Consider the following 18,088-nt stretch of genomic DNA (forward strand, 5'->3'; position numbering starts at 1 on the left):
GGTGTTCAGGTCAGAACTCTTCTTCAGACTCAGTGGGAAGGAATCGCAGATGCTGGTTTATACTAAAGATAGACACAAAATGCTGGAGTAACTCAATGGGTCAAGCAGCTTCTCTGGAGAAAAGGAATAGGTGATGCTTTGGATCATAAGATCAGAAGTGATGGGAGCACAATTAGACCATTTGGCCCATCAAGTCTACTCCGCCATTCAATCATGGCTGATCTATCTCTCCGTCCTAAAGGGCCTGTCCCACTTACGTGACTTTGGCACGCAAATTACACGACCTCGTGGTCGTGTTGTGCCGTGACGGTCCCGCAAAGGTTGGGTGCGATTTCATGCGTACACACAGCCGTCTGGAGCGCGTGACATAATTTGAAGATGGACACAAAGCTGGAGTAACTCAGCGGGATTGGCAGCATCTCTGGAGAGAAGGAATGGGTGGTGTTTTGTGTCGAGACTCTTCTTCAGTCTGAAAAGAAGGGTCTTGACCCGAAAGATTTTGTTCGCTTCCAAAAGTTTGGAGCCCCGCACGATGTCGCGCACAACTACATACCCCTCCGCGCTTCTCAGTGGGACCGGCCCCGCGCGGCCATACGATGCCCGTGTGCCTCAACGCGACCACGAGGTCGCGTAATTTGCGTGCCAAGGACACGTAAGTGGGACAGGCCCTTAGCCCCATTCTCCTGCCTTCTCGCCATAACCTCTGACACCCATACTAATCAAGACTCTATCTATCTCTGGCTTAAATATATCCACTGACTTGGCCTCCACAGCCTTCTGTGGCAAATAATTCCACAGATTCACCACCCTCTGAGTAACGTGTCAGACCCCTTCTTCAGACTGAAATAAGAGGTGGGGTGAGGGAGGTGGGGGGAATAAACGGCAGGCAAAAAAAGGTCAGAAAAAAAATTGGGGTCAGCAACAGACGACCTCCGGATGAATGGATCTCGCAATGGCCATTGTTGACTGGGAAAGGTATGACAACAAGGATGCAAGCGGAAATGGTGGGATGTCCAAGGATATGGGTGTAATGCACTCCATGACACAATTCCAATGGATATCAGTATAGTTCTTCAGGTATTTAAATCTGAATTATCACTCCATTAACTAAATCTGAGCAATGCATTTCCTGCTTGTGGGATAAATCACCAGTGCTTAGCAACAGTAAGATATTACTACTGCTTCATTAGAAAATAACTCTTTGGATCAATTTTTCATTTCAGAAACTTATGGACAATGTTATTTAGGTCAAGACTCACCAATCAGTGGGTAGGGTGCTGCCTCCTTTCCTGAAAGCACCCAAAGCTGGTAATGTCTTGCGCTGTCCTATTTGTTTACAAAAAGAAAGTGAAGAGTTATTACAAATGAATTACTGCCAGTTCATAGGAAGAGTAGCAAACAGCAAACAGTAGCTTAAAGGGACACAAAGTGATGCAGTAACTCAGGCAGCATCTCTGGAGAACATGGATAGGTGACGTGTCGGGACGGGAAAAAGGCCAATCTGGAATGTCACCCATCCATGGTCTCCAGAGATGCTGCCTGACCAGTTGAGTCACTCCAGCATTTTGTGTCTTTTATGTATAAACCAGCAACTGCTGTTCCTCGCATCTCCGTAGGACCTTAAATTGCTTGGGAAAAGCCCACCAAAAACACACAGCCATGATCACATTGAATGGCGGTGCTGGCTCGAAGGGCCGGATGGCCTACTCCTGCATCTATTGTCCATTGTAACTCAAAGAAAGATAACTCATTCTTCTTGAGGATATAATTTGCATTGGCAGGGCTAGAGTTGGAGCAAATGCTTTCTCTGCCCAGGTGGCAGCTGAAATTTTAGAGGGTAGATTTCCATTTAGTTGCAGAGTGCAGGGTGCTTCTGAGTTGCTTGTACAAGAGGGACAGGGCAGGATGTACACCTTCAGTGAAGGTGTAGGTTAAAATATTCTACATTGCACACAATAAATTCTTAGCAGCACATTGAACAATTATCAAGCCTCGAATGGCAAGTAAATCCCCAAACAGTATATAAATAATCTTTAAATCAAAATTGGTCAGATAGTAGCAGTAGGGTGAACACGGTGGCACAGTGGTAGAGATGCTGCCTTACAGAGACCCTGGTTTGATCTTGACTGCAGGTGATGTCTGTACGGAGTTTGTAAGTTCTTCGTTCAACAGCATGGGTTTCCACCGGGTCCTGCGGTTTCCTCCCACACTCCAAGGATGTACAGGTTTTTAGGTTAATTACTGCTGTTAAAGCTGTAAATTGTCCCCAGTGTGTAGGATAGTGCTAGTGTACGGGATGATCACCGACTGGCCCAGACGGTGGGCCGAAGAGCCTGTTTCTGCACCGTACCTCTACAGTAAAGACTAACGTCTAAAGCTGAGACTATCAAATCCTACAGCTATTCAGATCCACTATGTTGGATTTTCCTCTGCTAAAAAAAAATATCATATGTCATCTAAACCTTACATTCCTTCTCCAAACAAAGCCAAAATGCCCAAATGCCACATGATATAATTGGGCAACACAAAACACACTCGTCATTCATTAAATATCACACTTGGTTACAAATGCAATGTAATCCTTCCAAAATAATGTCAACCATTGAGGTGGCTCCTTAAGTTTACATGTTTACAAAGGCCCTTTGATAGAACAGCCGTAATTTGGGCACAGTTCCAGGTTAGTCACTGAACATCACTATTTTCAATGGGACTCTGGAATTTTTAATTTTCAATGTCTGTGGAATTCTCTGCCTCAGAGGGCGGTGGAGGCAGGTTCTCTGGATGCTTTCAAGAGAGAGCTAGATAGGGCACTTAAAAATAGCGCAGGGGATATGGGGAGAAGTCAGGAACGGGGTACTGATTTGGGATGATCAGCCATGATCACATTGAATGGCGGTTCTGACTCGAAGGGCCAAATGGCCTACTCCTGCACCTATTGTCTATTGCTTATTGAGACGGGACTTAAGTAATCTCTGAATTATTCAATCTATATTATACGCTCATAACTGTACAGGCATTATACTTACTTTTGCGTTGAGTTGTTGAGCTGCCATTTTAATAACCTTTCTTGCTGTATCTGTGTTAGCCACCTTGAGTGTTAATGCCTAATAAATCAAAAAGAGTTTCATATGAAAGGTTGTTTACAAACCTTTTGCTTTTCAAAGTTAAAATAGTTCACATTAGGAAATGGAACACTTTTTACTTCAATAATTCCCAAATCACATGTAGGACTTCCAATCTGATAACAATCTTTCTATTCTACCCCAGATGGTATATTACATCCAGCTGCAAGAAAGAACCAACTGGGCATTCTTAAACTGGTCACCTCTGATGGAACTAACATCATTTAATGAAAATAGCTAACTTTTGGGCAGCACTGGCTATACTGTGGAAGCAGGGCTCACAAACACAAAATAAAGCCATTCAGGACTGAGTTTGGGGGTGATGGACACACAATGCTGGAGTAATGCAGGACAGGCAGCATTTCTGGAGAGAAGGAATGGGTGACGTTTCGGGTCGAGACTCTTCTTCACACTGATGGCAGGGGAGTGGGCGGGACAGAGATAGAATGTAGTCGGAGAATGTAAGACTGGTGGGAGAACTGGGAAGGGGGAGGGGATGGAGAGAGAGGTAAAGCAAGGGCTATTTGAAGTTAGAAAAGTCAATGTCAACCGTTCGCAAATTGGGGTGCTGGCGCTGGACCTCACACTCTGACAATGGAGGAGCGCAAATTGGGGATGGGAGATCTGGTCCTCCAATTTGCGCTGAGGTGTTCACCGAAATCACGCCGAGCCTGACAAATGTACAGAAGTTGACACCTGGAACAGAGGATACAGGACAGGAGGAGGTCAAAGTGAACCTCTGCCCCACCTGAAAAGACTGTTGGGGTCCTTGGACGGAGTCGAGGGAGGGGGGAGGTAAAGGGACAGATGTTGCATCTCCTGCGGTTGCAGGGGAAAGTACCTGGGGATGGGGTGGTTTTCAATCAATCAATCAGCACTAAAAAAAAACAATCCAGAAACAGAATAAATAGTTAAAATCAGTGATCGCCGAGCCCTGCGATTGGTCTCACTAAAAAAAAAACAATCCAGCCAATGTACAGAAGTTGACACCTGGAACAGCGGATACAGTGGATGAGATTGGAGGAGGTGCAAGTGAACCTCTGCCCCACCCTGAAAAGAGCTGTCGGGGATGCTTCGATCCTTGCCTGACGAAGTCGAGGGGGGTGGGGGGGGGGAGGGGCTCTGGGACAGTTCTTGTACCCAGGGTAGGGAGACGCCAATGATCCTCTCTGCTCCCCTCACTACCCTCTGCAGAGCCTTCCTGTCCGAGCAGTTGCAGGTGGAGTACGTATTGATGCAGTACGTGAGTACAGACTCCACCGTGCCCCTGTAGAAAGTCCTGAGGATGTTGGTGGGGAGTGAGGCCGGTTTTAGTTTCCTCAGGAAGTGCGTGATGAGGGCCCGTTTGAACCTGGGGTGTGGGTGGGCTCTCCACTCTCTCCACTGCAGTGCCACTAATGTTGAGCGGTGTATTCCAATTTGTTGGAATTGATGAGTTAACCAGGGAGTTGTGGAGGGAACAGTCTCTGGAAGATGGAAAGGAGTGGAGATGGGAAGATGTGGCCAGTGGTGGGATCCCGTTGGAGGTGGCAAACGTGTAGGGGGATTATATGCTGAGTTGAGGGATGGCGTCTTCACTCAGACAGTGAAGCTTTGGAGTTGACTTTGGTAAAAATTGTAAATTGTCCCCAGTGTGTAGGATAGTGCTGGTCATGGGTGGAAATCGCTTTTAAAACATGGGGGACACACACAAAGAGAGAGGGCATAGAGCGAAGAGAGAGGGGAGAGAGAGAGAGTGCAGAGAGGAACGGTCACACGTTATATGTGATACATTCCGACACATTCTGACAACTGCCGCCAAACACCGCCCACTGCCCCCCACCCCTCTCCTCCAATGCACCCTTCTCCACAGCGGCCCTGTGATGTCTCGGCTCTGACAATTCGAAGGGACCTACCCAGTAACAACAGTAAGAGCAGCTCTGGGCCGCCGTGCTCCCCGACTTGAATCGACTCGACGCCTAACTGACACATTCCATCCTGCGCTGATCCCCCCCACCCACCTCCTGAGATTTCCACCCTTGGCTAGTGTACATGGATCACTGGTCGCTGTAGACACCGTGTGGTGGTAATGCCTGTTGTCATGCTGTACCTCTAAACTAAACTAAGCTAAATGATCTATAACATCATTAAAGCCTTTGCTGAGCAAAAGTCAACTATTGGGAAAACAATTAAAACAATGAATCTATTTTTTATTATTTGGTTGCATTTTATAAAAAATCCACATTAAGGAAAGGCAATACATACTGAGGCTACGCTCTGTGTTGTCATCACTAATAGCTTCATAGATATTTTCTTTGGATGTTCGTCTTCTTTCATCTCTTTGATTTGCCTATACACAGATCAAACAATCATGATTGATATCTCCTCACATAAACTGTTCAGAACAAGTTGAAATCTGTGAACAATCTGTTTTGATCTAGTTGAACCTAAGAAGGACTGGAATAACAATGCATTACACAGGTACATAACACATTTTACATATTAACCAATTGTTTCTTCCAATTAGCTTACCTCTTAACTCTCATTGTGAGCAATTTTGGGCTCCATATCTGAGGTAGGAAATGCTGGCACTGTGGAGGGCCCAAAGAAGGTTTACGTGGATGATCCCAGGAATGATGAGCGTTTGAAGGCACTGGGCCTGTACTCGCTGGAGTTTAAAAGGATGAAGGGACACGTCATTGAAACTTACTGAATAGTGAAAGGCCTGGATAGAGTGGATGTGGAGAGGATGTTTTCACTAACGGAAGAGTCTAGGACCAGAGGTCATTGCCTCAGACTAAAAGGACATTCCTTTAGGAAGGAGATGAGGAGGAATTTCTATAGTCAGATGGTGGTGAATCTGTGGAATTCATTGCCACAGAAGGCTGTGGGGGCCAAGTCAATGGGGATGTTTAAGGCAGAGATAGATAGATTCTTGATTAGTATGGGTGTCAGGGGTTATGGGGAGAATGCAGGAGAATGAGGTTAAAAGGGAAAGATAGATCAGCCATGATTGATTGGCAGAGTAGACTTGATGGGCCAAATGCCTAATTTTACTCCTATCATTTATGAACATGAACTCTCAAAAGAGTATAGTTCATAGTTCTAGCTCCTTAACCAAATAACCATGCTTCATGTGTCAGTTTTGATAGTGTGTACCAGAAGGCCAGTTGACAATGTAATAAGAAAACATCCATTCTCAGATTATCATAGGTTTGCACAAGCTTTCGAGCACATGTCCTGAGGTGCCACGATAAAAGGGGACCCTGGCTATTTCCAAGTCTGATTCTACTATCACTTCACTTTCAGTTAAAGGTGATTGGGCCAAAGACCTCCTGGCCCTGGGACTGATGGTACTTTAAAGTAATATTAAATGTGAACAATGAAGAGAATCCGCCCCGACCCGACCCAACATGTTACCTATACATTCCCTCCACAGATGCTGCCTTACCCCATGAGTTATGGACCTGTCCCACTTAGGCGATTTTTTGGGCGACTACAGGCGACTGCCACAAAATTTTCAACATGTTGGAGATTTTATTGGCAACAGTGGTAACAATTTTTGTTGTCGTAGGTTGGAGCCAGGTGTCGTGGGTGAATTCCATTAAAACTTGGCCCTGGCATTCACCTAAAGAGTTGCCGAAGTGGGACAAGCCCGTTACTCAGGCACTTTATGTTTTGCTCAAGATTCCACACCTGCAGTTCCTTATATCCCCATTTTGTTATCCACAGATCACTTTTTTCTATTTTTCGATTAGATTTTTAAATTATTCCATAATTTTACACTGCAGACTTTACTGAGAGTTACTCTTGAAAGTAGCTGAGCGCAGTTTGACTTTTTACGTAAGATGGCACAGGCATTTCGTTAGATTGAGATGAGAAGTGTTTATATGCTGATAGCTAAGGGCTGAAGTCCTGGCAAACTACACACACCACCACATGAATGATACTTCAATAAGTAACTTGTGATGAGTTTTTGTGATGAGCATTGGACTGTGGAACCACACCAACATCACACAGTGTATAGATGGATTTCTTTCTTCAGTGGAGCTGACTGGCGTATTTAGGGCCACATAGTTGCAGGAATGGATGGCTGACCTGCCAGGTGCATTTCAATCAAATTAATGGGCAGATGGTATTTTTAAAATCAGTGTAGATGATTTCAGTTTTTTGAATAAAATTTTAGGAATTTGTCCAGAATCCTTCCTCATATGTTTTATCTGCAATACCTTCTCAAAGTATACCTACTTTGAAGAAGTTCTACTCCTCTCTCTGACGAGAGTTCTGCAACACCCTCTCTTGCTGCTCCCTATCTGTGATTCCTCCTGCTCCACTGCTCCTTGATCATCATAGCTGGCTTTGATTTGTGCTTTTGCATTCATTTGGCCTATGTTCCTTTTCATATCTCTCGTTTCCCTCTCCCCTGACTCTCAGTCTGAAGAAAGGTCTCGACCCAAAACGTCACCTATTATTTTTCTCTAGAGATGCTGCCTGACCAGTTGAGTTTTTTGTGTCTATGTCCAGAGTGGGGTTTGCATTCAAGTCAAGTCAAGTTTATTTGTCACATACACATACGAGATGTGCAGTGAAATGAAAGTGGCAATGCTCGCGGACTTTTGTGCAAAAGACAAACAACAAAACAACCAAACAAATTATAAACACAATCATAACACACATATTCTTTTACATAATAAATAATAGAAGGAAAAACGTTCAGTATTTCACCAGCACAGATTTTGGTGAGAGAGACCATTAACCTCAAAGGACATTGGGAACATTAAGGGTTGTACATTAGTTTGCCTCTAAAATTGTCCCTGGTGTATAGGGAGCATCAGAGAACTAGTGTGAACCAATGTTTGATGGTCAGCATGGTCTCGGTGGGGTGAAGGGCCTTTTTCCATCTATATCTCTAAACTAAATTAACAACAAGGAAAAAGGTACTCATGATTCCAGTTTGCAGGAATGGTGCTTAATCCACAAATCCATTGTTTGATTGTTTTAATCTGGCATTAAGTAGCAACAAGGAAATTTAGCAGATGGCTGTATCAGAAATATGCTATCTCTGGCAGCGAGATTGTCCCACAGTGTGAAGCCACTTCATAACATTAGCATTGAAAGACAGTGTGGCCTACAATTTGTTTAAGGACAACATCAAAGATATCATTTTCATCACAGCCAGTTTTATGCGCTCAGATGTATCAAGAAAATGTGTTTCTTAGTGCGTAGAAAAAGTTTATTACTTTGGCCACAATGGTAGGAATGATGTGAAACGATAACGTTTTTCAAAAATGCTGTATTTTCCAGAGATCCATTAGTTAGAACAGGCCTTCGACCCATATTGAACCCATTTGGCCAAGCAGGTTTCTCTACAAAATGATGCAACGGGTACTTTCTCAATTGTGCATGATATCTAACTTATTACTACAAGACCCTTGCAATAGTCTGTTCGAACTTCTAACTTCCAGCAGACGTTACAAGGCCTTCTACGCCCGCACCACCAGACTTAGGAACAGCTTCATTCCCAGAGCTATAGTGGCTCTGAACCGGTCCTGCTGAGTGCCCCCCCCCATGGACTGTCTCCCTCGGATGGTCACGTTGCACATTGACCCGGCACTTTATACTGTTTTACTGTTTTATTGTTTTTTTTACAAATCATGTTTCTCTGGGTATCAAAATTTTTAGTTGTTTAAGTTATGACATTGGATGGTAGCTGCATACCAAATCTCGTTGCATCTTTGTGCAATGACAATAAAATATATTATTTTTATTATTATTATTATTATCATTAGTATTATTATTATTATTATTATTATTATTATTATTATTATTATTATTATTATTATTATTATTAATACCACACAGCCCACACGTGCTCCCTCAGAAGCTCAAAATATATCCAGGTCCTTCCTTTTTGGGATGTTAAGGCTGCAGTCAGGCAACATATGCCCACAAACAACCCAACGAGAAACCCGTCATCAGAAACGTCCGTGGGGGTTGTGGTTGAGGGTGGGAGGTGGAGGTGGAGGTGGAGGTGGAGGTGGAGGTGGAGGTGGAGGTGGAGGTGGAGGTGGAGGTGGAGGTGGAGGTGGAGGTGGAGGGATGCAGTGTACACGATGTAACAGCGATATTAGGAGCAATTTATTCTTAATACTGATGGTGATCTTCATGTTTGCGTGGAATCTTTCAAAACGTGCGGAAATCGAGTTAGGTCAGGTCTGTGTCAGGTTATGATGCTCTCAGGCAGTAGATATCCACTGACTATACCAAGTATGAAGAATGTAGTCATGGCAAGCAGCCAACACTATTGAAACTACACCCATTTCAAGAAGGAATACTGTTTACCCACTTCAACTGAAATTAATGTTAGAAATACAGTTGTCCATTTTAAGATGTTTTTTGCCATAAATACACCGCCCTATATAAAGCATTAAATATCCTATTGACAAATAATGATGTGTAATTCCTTACCATTGCAGAGCTGAAAGCCACTTCTCTCTTACTTCTGACGAACTGCAAGGAATTTAGAAAAAGATGAGTTCAGTTTTTGTCAAGTGGCATCTTTCCCAAACATCTTAGACAGATCAAGGCAATTTGATCTTATACCTAAAGGTGATCACGCAGTTAGTTGTGGGCCATCCAATAACAAAGGAATTTTCTGGAATTGTTTTCCTCTCACACACATCATCATTGCAGAAGGCTGTCCACATCTCACACAATCTAACCTGCTTCTTCAGCTTCAGGTTTGTCGATGACCTGCACGATAGTAAAGAAACAGAAGAGAAAGTTCAGAGCTGGTTCAGTTCAGTTCAGTTCATGTATGCAAAAAGCTGGAGTAACTCAGCGGGACAGGCAGCAACTCTGGAGAAAAGGAATGGGTGACGTTTCGGGTCGAGACCCTTCTTCAGACTCTTCGGTTTAAACCAGCATCTGCAGTTCCTTCCTCAGTTCAGTTTAGTTAATTGTCACGTGTACCGAGGTACAGTGAAAAGCTTTAGTTGCGTGCTAATCAGGCAGCGGAAAGACAATACTTTATTACAATCACTCAAAGCCATTTACAGTTTATAGGTATATGGTAAGGTATAATAATCATAATACATAAATACAGTAAAACATAAACATATATCATAAGGTATAGATATACTGTATGGTAAGGGAATAATGTTGTGTCTCATGGAACGTATATGTCTGAAGGTCAGATGAGCTTTGCATTTGGCTATGAGCCTTATAGCCCTGTCCCACGGAGGGAGTTCATTCCAAGAGCTGTTCCAAGTTAAAAAAAAAAATCAAACGCGTGGTAAACACGGAGAATGAACGTAGCGGGTACGTCGGAGCTCGGGGACGTCACTTAGCGGCGCGTTACGCTAACGGCAGGTACTCGGGAAGACTCGCTAACGGCAGGTAAGCACGGGAAGACTCGTGAAGATTTTTCAACATGTTGTTAAATGTCCACGAGATCCCCGAGTACCGACGAGTGGCCATTACCGTAAATCTCCGAGTTCGAATCAGGGCAAACTCGGGACAACTCTTGGAATGATCTCGCACCGTGGGACAGGGCTATTACTCCTTTGAATAACAGATGAAAGATGGTGTGGAAACTCATACATGCAGAGTTGTGACTTGGGAATTGTAAGGAGACCTGCCAGCTTCCATGGGGTGCTTTGGGGAAGAAACAAAGAATGAATGGTGGAAACAACTTGGAGACAATCTGTTTTCCAGCCACCAGAACACAATGTATCTGTATTCTATTATTCTTGGTAGTCTTAAATTAGAGAGACCAAACACCAGTCCTCCAGCACAATTTGTACAGTAGGAGAAGTAGGCAGCCTAACCTGTAAGTGTGCTTGGGTTCAGAGCAGAACTACATTTTCTAATTCAACTCACAACAGTATATTTGGAGGGCATCACAGTGGCGCAGTAGTACAGTTGCTGCACCAGAAACCCAGGTTTGATCTTGACAACGGGTGCTGTCTGTATAGAGTTTGTACGTTCTCCCTGTGACCGTGTGGGTTTTCTCTGGGTGCACCAGTTTCCTCCAACATTCCAAAGACGTTCAGGTTTGTAATTAGCTTCTGTAAATTGCCCCCTAGAGTGTAGGACATAGAACTAGTGCACGGGTGATGGCTGGTCCACGATATATCTCTAAAACAACATTATGAGTTACAATTGTCGGGCACAACAGGGCTCCTAGTGAGAGTATTGAGAAAATAAATATTAAATTGTTTTGCTTTTGAAATAATTCAATATGCTAGAGAGAAGGAAGCACGTGAGTGGTGTTCCTTTTTTTTTCCATGGTAACCTCATTTAAACATTGCCATTTTTTTGTCTACTCAAAAAAGATATTGGTAAATAAATCAGTTGCCCAGCCAAGTAAAGCAGAAAGTTAAAATTACTGTTATTAAATAGCTTTATGATCAGTTTTTAAAATCTTTGTTAATCAAAACTCTGTCACAATTGAAGGGTTGAAAACCATTGAAATAGAGAACGACATAATAGTCACAAGGAATGGGCATTGCTTCTCTCCAGAGATGCTGCCTGACCCACTAAGTTACTCCAGCTTTTTGTGTCTGAACTGGTGATGTTGGTCTCTAGAACAAAACACCGGTTGGGTAGCATTAGCACGAGTGATGTTTTAGGTCAGGACCTTCTTCTCCCAGACATCTTCATCTGAGGAAGAGCCCTGACCTGAAACAGCATTGGAGAAACTGCAAATGGAGAGGCAATCCATTTCTCCGCAGACGCTGCCTGACCTGTTGAGTTCCTCCATCACTTTCTGTTTTGTTGACGTATTGATTGGAATTGAAAGATAGTGCATGGATACAGGCCCTTCGGCCCACCGGGTCCACGCCAACCATCGATCACCCGTACACACTGGATCTATGTTAGCCCATATTGGCATCCACACCCTGCACACTGGGAACAATTTACAGGCCAATTAACCTACCTCCCCGTGTGTCTTTGGATGTAGGAGGAAACTAGTTGAAATCCACGGGGTCCAAGGGAGAAGGTACAAAGTCCATGCAGACAGCGCCAGAGGTTATGATCGGACACGGGTCTCTGGCGCGATGTGGGCAACAGTTCTACCTGCCATTTGAGTTGAGACCAAGGGAATAGAAACATAGAAACATAGAAACAGAAAATAGGTGCAGGAGTAGGCCATTCGGCCATTCAAGCCTGCACCGCCATTCAATATGATCATGGCTGATCATCCAACTCAGTATCCTGTACCTGCCTTCTCTCCATACCTCCTGATCCCTTTAGCCACAAGGGCCACATCTAACTCCCTCTTAAATATAGCCAATGACCTGGCCTCAACTACATTCTGTGGCAGAGAATTCCACAGATTCACCACTCTCTGCGTAAAAAATGTTTTTTCTCATCTCAGTCCTAAAAGATTTCCCCTTTATCCTTAAACTGTGACCCCTTGTTCTGGACTTCCCCAACACTGGGAACAATCTTCCTGCATCTGTTCAACCCCTTAAGAGTTTTGTAATTTTCTATGATCCCTCCTCAATCTTCTAAATTCTAGCGAGTACAAGCCAAGTCTATCCAGTCTTTCTTCATATGAAAGTCCTGACATCCCAGGAATCCAGTATCCTTATCCAGTGTGAATAATATCCCAGGTATTATTTTACTTTGGTGAACTAGCTGATGAGTACTAGTTGGTGTCTTAAAGATACGCTACAGAGTCATAGTCACAGATTCTTACAGTGTGGAAACAGGCCCTTTGGCTCAACTTGCCACACCAGCCAACCCACCTGCATAGTTTTGATATTTTGGGTGTTCCCATTGTGTATTTTATCAGGTAAGTTACAATGTGATAGCATAGGTTTGGAAGGAAATAAAAATTGTTGTCACATTTTTAAACTCATCATTGTATTTTACAGCCAGGACTCAATACAAAACATGATCTTACCTTAAGATATGTAAATATGTAAATCATTAATCAAAAATATAAGGTTACATAAATTAAACAAGATACATGGTGACATTTCAACAAAAGTGTGCATAATATTCATTCCTTTGTTGTGCAAGGGAGTAGAATCTAAGGAACCATCACTTAAAAACGACGCGTATGAAATCCTTACTTTAATTTAGTAATCACCAGGACATCACTGAAGAGGAAGAGGTGGCGTTCCTGTGTCTGCAGTCCTGTCGTGAGCTGGACCTGTTCATCCATGATGAAGGCCGTGGTGGGACTGCTGAAGGCCCGAACCAGAGCCTTACTGTCAGGAGACGTGGGGGAAATCGGCCCATCTCTGCAGAGAAACAAACTGTTAAGATGGTCTGGGAGAGCATTGATATTGATTAGACAATGATTATTGATTAGTCAGGGCGTCAAAGGCTATGGGAAGACAGTGGGACAATGGGGTTGAGAGGGAAAAATAAATTAGCCATGCTCAAATGGCAAACTCAATGGGCCGAATGGCCTAATTCTACTCATACATCTTATCATCTTATCATGTCATTGTATTGATCCTAAGTAATAGATTTTTAAGATTTTTGCCTTTGTACATCGTATCTTACCATTTTATATTATAGAGTACATAATCTCACTTCATAAGGTTACATAAGCTGCCTTATCATATGGAAGGTGTGTTTGAAATGTAATTTATTACATTAGTGATTAACCCTCTAAAGTGTCCCACCTTACCCAGGATTTCACTTAAGAGGAAATCTAAAGAATGTTGCAAAACAGGGAGGATGCCTGTACGTGTGTGTTTCTTGATTTTTATCATGATTCTGTAAACAGGAACCATGTAGTCTATAAGTACTTTCCCACGAAATGGGAAGAACCGATATATCCTGTGAAACTGATCAGATTAATCTTTATTGAGTAATACCACTAATGAAATTAAGAAAGTAAGGGCAGTGTATTATTGAATGTTCTACAAAGTTAAAACCTACAATGGAAATGTTTAATGTAGCTTATTCAAATTGTCCCTGAGCCCTCTAAATAGGAGCTGATTGGTATTTGTTAAGAAGGGCATAGGGGTATTCTTTCAAGAAAAGTAAAATGGAAATTCTTCGATAGTATTTTTGTACAAGGCATTGGTGAGGCCACATTTGGAGTATTGTGTTCAGTTTTGGTCACCCTGCTACAGGAAAGATGTTGTTAAACTGGTGCAGAATGCAGAGAAGATTTACGCCAATGTTACCAGGACTTGAGGGCAACCTAGACCGAACAGTCTTTAAAGAGCCACTCTCATGTCCTTGTACTTTATAAATAGATGCAATTCTGTTTTGACGGCTGCTATTGCTACTCTCACAGTGGCGCAGCGGTAGAGCTGCTGCCTTACAGCGCCAGACCCAGGTGCAATCTTGACTAAGGGTGCTGTCTGGACAGAGTTTGCGCGTTCTCTCGGTGACCACGTGCGTTTTTTTCCAGGTCCTTTGATTTCCTCCCACATCCAAACACATGCAGTTTTGTAGGTTAATTGGATTCTGTAAATAGCCCCTAGTGTGTAGGATGCAAGACTGGGGTAACATAGAGCTGATGTATGGGGTGATCAATGGTCGGCGTGGACTCGGTGGGCAGGAGGACCTGTTTCCGCGCTCTATTTCTAAACTAAACTATCCAGCAGTGCATGTGGAATCCTTACACCCCCTTCAAGTTGCCACCATTTTGTTTGCTAATCATCATCATAAAATAGCCCTCTCCATTCATGTACCCTTCCGCCATTAGAAACAGTAACAGCTTCAGCTACTTGCTCAGTCGTACTTGGGTAATTTAGCAGAGTACTGGAAAATTACATGAACTTCACAGGAGTTAACAACATCACCAAAAGTGGGAACAGCAAGAACAGCACAAAACCGAAGAAAGAACTAATGAGGCACACTAAAACCTGACTTCAATTTACAAGGTACACTGTCAATTATATAAAGATCATCTCTACAGTTTTAGCCGCATAGTTTGTGAGCGCAGAGTTTGAGTCAGTTTTGGTTTTCAAATTGAAGGCATTTGGACATTGTGCCAGAACTTGTAAAAGTTTGTGATTACCAATAATGGTTCTCGCACTTTTACCGTGCGTCAGCGCAGCTTCGAGTGGCTGACAGGGAGAGGATGAACCTGCTTTTAGGTTGCATAAATTCTAGCTTCTGTAAACAGATCAGAAGCATGAAAATTCCATCGATGCTCATGCAGTCTGGGCCAAACTGACAACAGTTAATTAGAGAGCAATATATCAAAGCAGCTGTTTAGATTTTTCCATCGTTGGTTCTCAGGATGGAGAGATTGTTTGTGCAGCCATTTGCCAAATAAAGTCAAGAATTTCTGAGAGAAGAGTGCGGACTGAAATCCCACACTGCGCCTGGCTACTGGGAACAATGCAGTGGACTGAGCAAGTGCAGTACATTCCATGGGATGCAATGATCATGAGCTGCACTTCAGTGGAGAGCAGATGGTTTAATGCAAACTCCAGCATCAGTGAGTGCTACGTACGCACAGAGTACTATGGATAGGTGTACTTTGGAGACAGTCCATGACAATATAAAGAGACAATGAACAACCAAAAAGAAACATTTCGTTATTAATGGAGAAAAAAAAATCACAAAGGGGAAAGGAGACAATATGAGCCGAAGGCAGTTTAGTTGAGTTTAGTTGAGAGATTCAGCGCGAAAACGGGCCCTTCGGCCCACCGAGTCCACGCCGACCATCGATCCCCACACACTGACACTATCCTACACACACTAGAAACAATTTCCAATGACACCAAGCCAATTAACCTATAAACCTGTACGTCTTTGGAGTGTGGGAGGAAACTGGGAATCACGGAGAAACCCCACATAGGTCGCGGAGAGAACGTACAAGCTCCATACAGGCAGCACCTGTAGTCAGGATCAAATCCAGGTCTCTAAGCCATAGTGGCGCAGTGGTAGAGCTACTGCCTCACAGCGCCAGAGACCCCGGTTCAATCCTGACTACGGGTGCGTGGTTTCTCCGGGATCTTCGGTTTCCTCCCACACTCCAAAGACGCACAGGTTTGTAGGTTAATTGGCTTGGTATAAATGTAAATGGCCCCTGGGGTGTGTAGGATAGTGTTAGTATGTGGGGATCATTAGTCGGTGCTGACTCGGCAGGCCACAGGGCCAGTTTCCACGCCGTATCTCTAAGCTAAACTAAACACGAAATGAAAATATTACTGGTAGGTGGAAATCACTGACTACATAAATGGATCAATAAAAATAATGCCAAAACATGCCCATAATTGGAGAGGAGTAGAATAGAGAAACTGGAAACCCTCCTCAACATTCCAACGACTGGAAACACTCGAAACAAATTGGAAAAGTTTACAAATTGGTTGGACTGTTCCCCCATAGTTTTTGGGAAGATGTATCAAGTATTCATAATAATTTAAACTTTAAAGCAGAGAACGGTCTAATGTTAGACACAGCACAGCGCACGTTTTTCCCAGCCAGTTCATAACAAAGTTAAATACCTGCTGACAAATGTATTGAACATATGACAGATATGTCAGTGGATATTCAGCCCACTCATTCCCGGAAAGGTGGGAGAGGACACAGAGTGAGGCAGGAGGAGTAAAAAGTCAGAGAGATGAGGCCAAAAAACGGGGGGAGTTAACGAAATGTGGGCAAGAAGGTAACGGACCAGAATGGGCCAAATATCCCCCTCGATCCAAACCTTCCAAAAATCAGTGGCAGCTTTGAGGCCACAGTTAAAGGGATCTGTGAACTGCCCTTATCTGTTCACACTAGCATCAATCTGTAACCAGCAAAGATGTTTTAATATAAATAAAAACTACAGGAATAACTTTTAACACATTAAAAATAATACCCCAGAGAGCATTTTAAATCATGCCAGTCCTACTATTTTTTATGTAACGCGCCCCTTGTACAACTATGAACTTAACATGAAAAAGAGAAAACAAAATTTAATTTCACAGTCCTTTTGATCCAAACTGTCTCGGTCAGTAATGAAGGGCTGCGGAGCAAATTGGTGATAACATCACAGCATGAAATAAGAAGGGGAAATGATAACAATTTTCATCATAGGCAAAGCCCACTTCAATTTCCCAAATGGCATAATTGCATACATTATGCATGCAAACATTCCAAAACATGCCCATAATTGTTGCTTTTACATTCATTTTGTTTACAGAAAGTGAAAATCATTTAAAAAAAAACTGCAGATGTTGGAAATTGGAAATAAAACTGGAAAGAGACTAGGCAGGTCACCCTTCATCTATGGAAAGAGAATCAGTTAACAGTTCAGACTTTAGAGATATTGTGTGGAAACAGGCCCTTCGACCCACTGAGTTTGCGCTGATCAGCAATCAACCCGTACACTGGCACTATCCTACAGACTAGGGACAATTTACAATTTTACCGAAGCTAATTAAACTACAAACCTGTGCATCTTAGGAGTGTGGGAGGAATCCGGAGCACCCGGAGTAATCCCACGTGGTCACAGGGACAACGTCCAAAGTTTCCTCGCTCTCCCTGTGACCTTGTGGCTTTCCTCTGCTTTTCTCTCACATCCCAAGGACGTGTTGATTTATAGGTTAATTAGCCTCTGTAAAATTGTCCTAGTGTTTAGGATGTGTGAATGAGAAAGTGGGATAACATAGCACAAGTGTGAAAAGGTGATCAACGGTCGGTGTGAGCTTGGTGGGCCGAAGAGCCTGTTTCCATGCTGCATCTCTAAACTACGTCTTCACTAAACTAAACTAAACTCTGAGAATTCCATACTGAATCCTGGATGTTGCTTGGAACTACAACACGGGCAATAATAGTTGGTGACAGGGATCTGCTTCTTGGGTTCTCAGGAAGCCAATGCCGTGGCAAAAGCTAGCTTCTCCCAGCTTCGACCGATAGCAAAAATAAAACCTTTCCTCCGATTTGACGACCTCGAAAAGATCATCCACTCATTTATCTCCTCCCGTCTTGATTACTGCAACTCCCTTTACACTGGCATCAGCCAATCATCCGTGTCCCACCGGCAATTGGTCCAATACGCCGCAGCGAGACAC

The 18,088-nt window shown here is 43.3% G+C and overlaps 1 protein-coding gene across 2 annotated transcripts in view; it reads right to left on the minus strand.

The window, feature by feature from the left end:
- arhgap20b (Rho GTPase activating protein 20b) overlaps positions 1-18,088 on the minus strand; it is a 95,119-nt gene that overhangs the window by 24,247 nt on the left and 52,784 nt on the right. For both annotated transcript variants that reach the window (XM_055643597.1, XM_055643598.1), the window contains exons 3-8: positions 13,187-13,357; positions 9,705-9,854; positions 9,570-9,611; positions 5,367-5,451; positions 3,027-3,104; positions 1,260-1,326 (exon numbers count right to left, since the gene is read on the minus strand). In XM_055643597.1, coding sequence (XP_055499572.1) covers positions 1,260-1,326; positions 3,027-3,104; positions 5,367-5,451; positions 9,570-9,611; positions 9,705-9,854; positions 13,187-13,357 — 593 coding nt within the window. The remainder of the gene's footprint in view (positions 1-1,259; positions 1,327-3,026; positions 3,105-5,366; positions 5,452-9,569; positions 9,612-9,704; positions 9,855-13,186; positions 13,358-18,088) is intronic.

This window comes from Leucoraja erinacea, chromosome 12, assembly GCF_028641065.1.
Source record: "Leucoraja erinacea ecotype New England chromosome 12, Leri_hhj_1, whole genome shotgun sequence".
NCBI lineage: Eukaryota > Metazoa > Chordata > Chondrichthyes > Rajiformes > Rajidae > Leucoraja > Leucoraja erinaceus.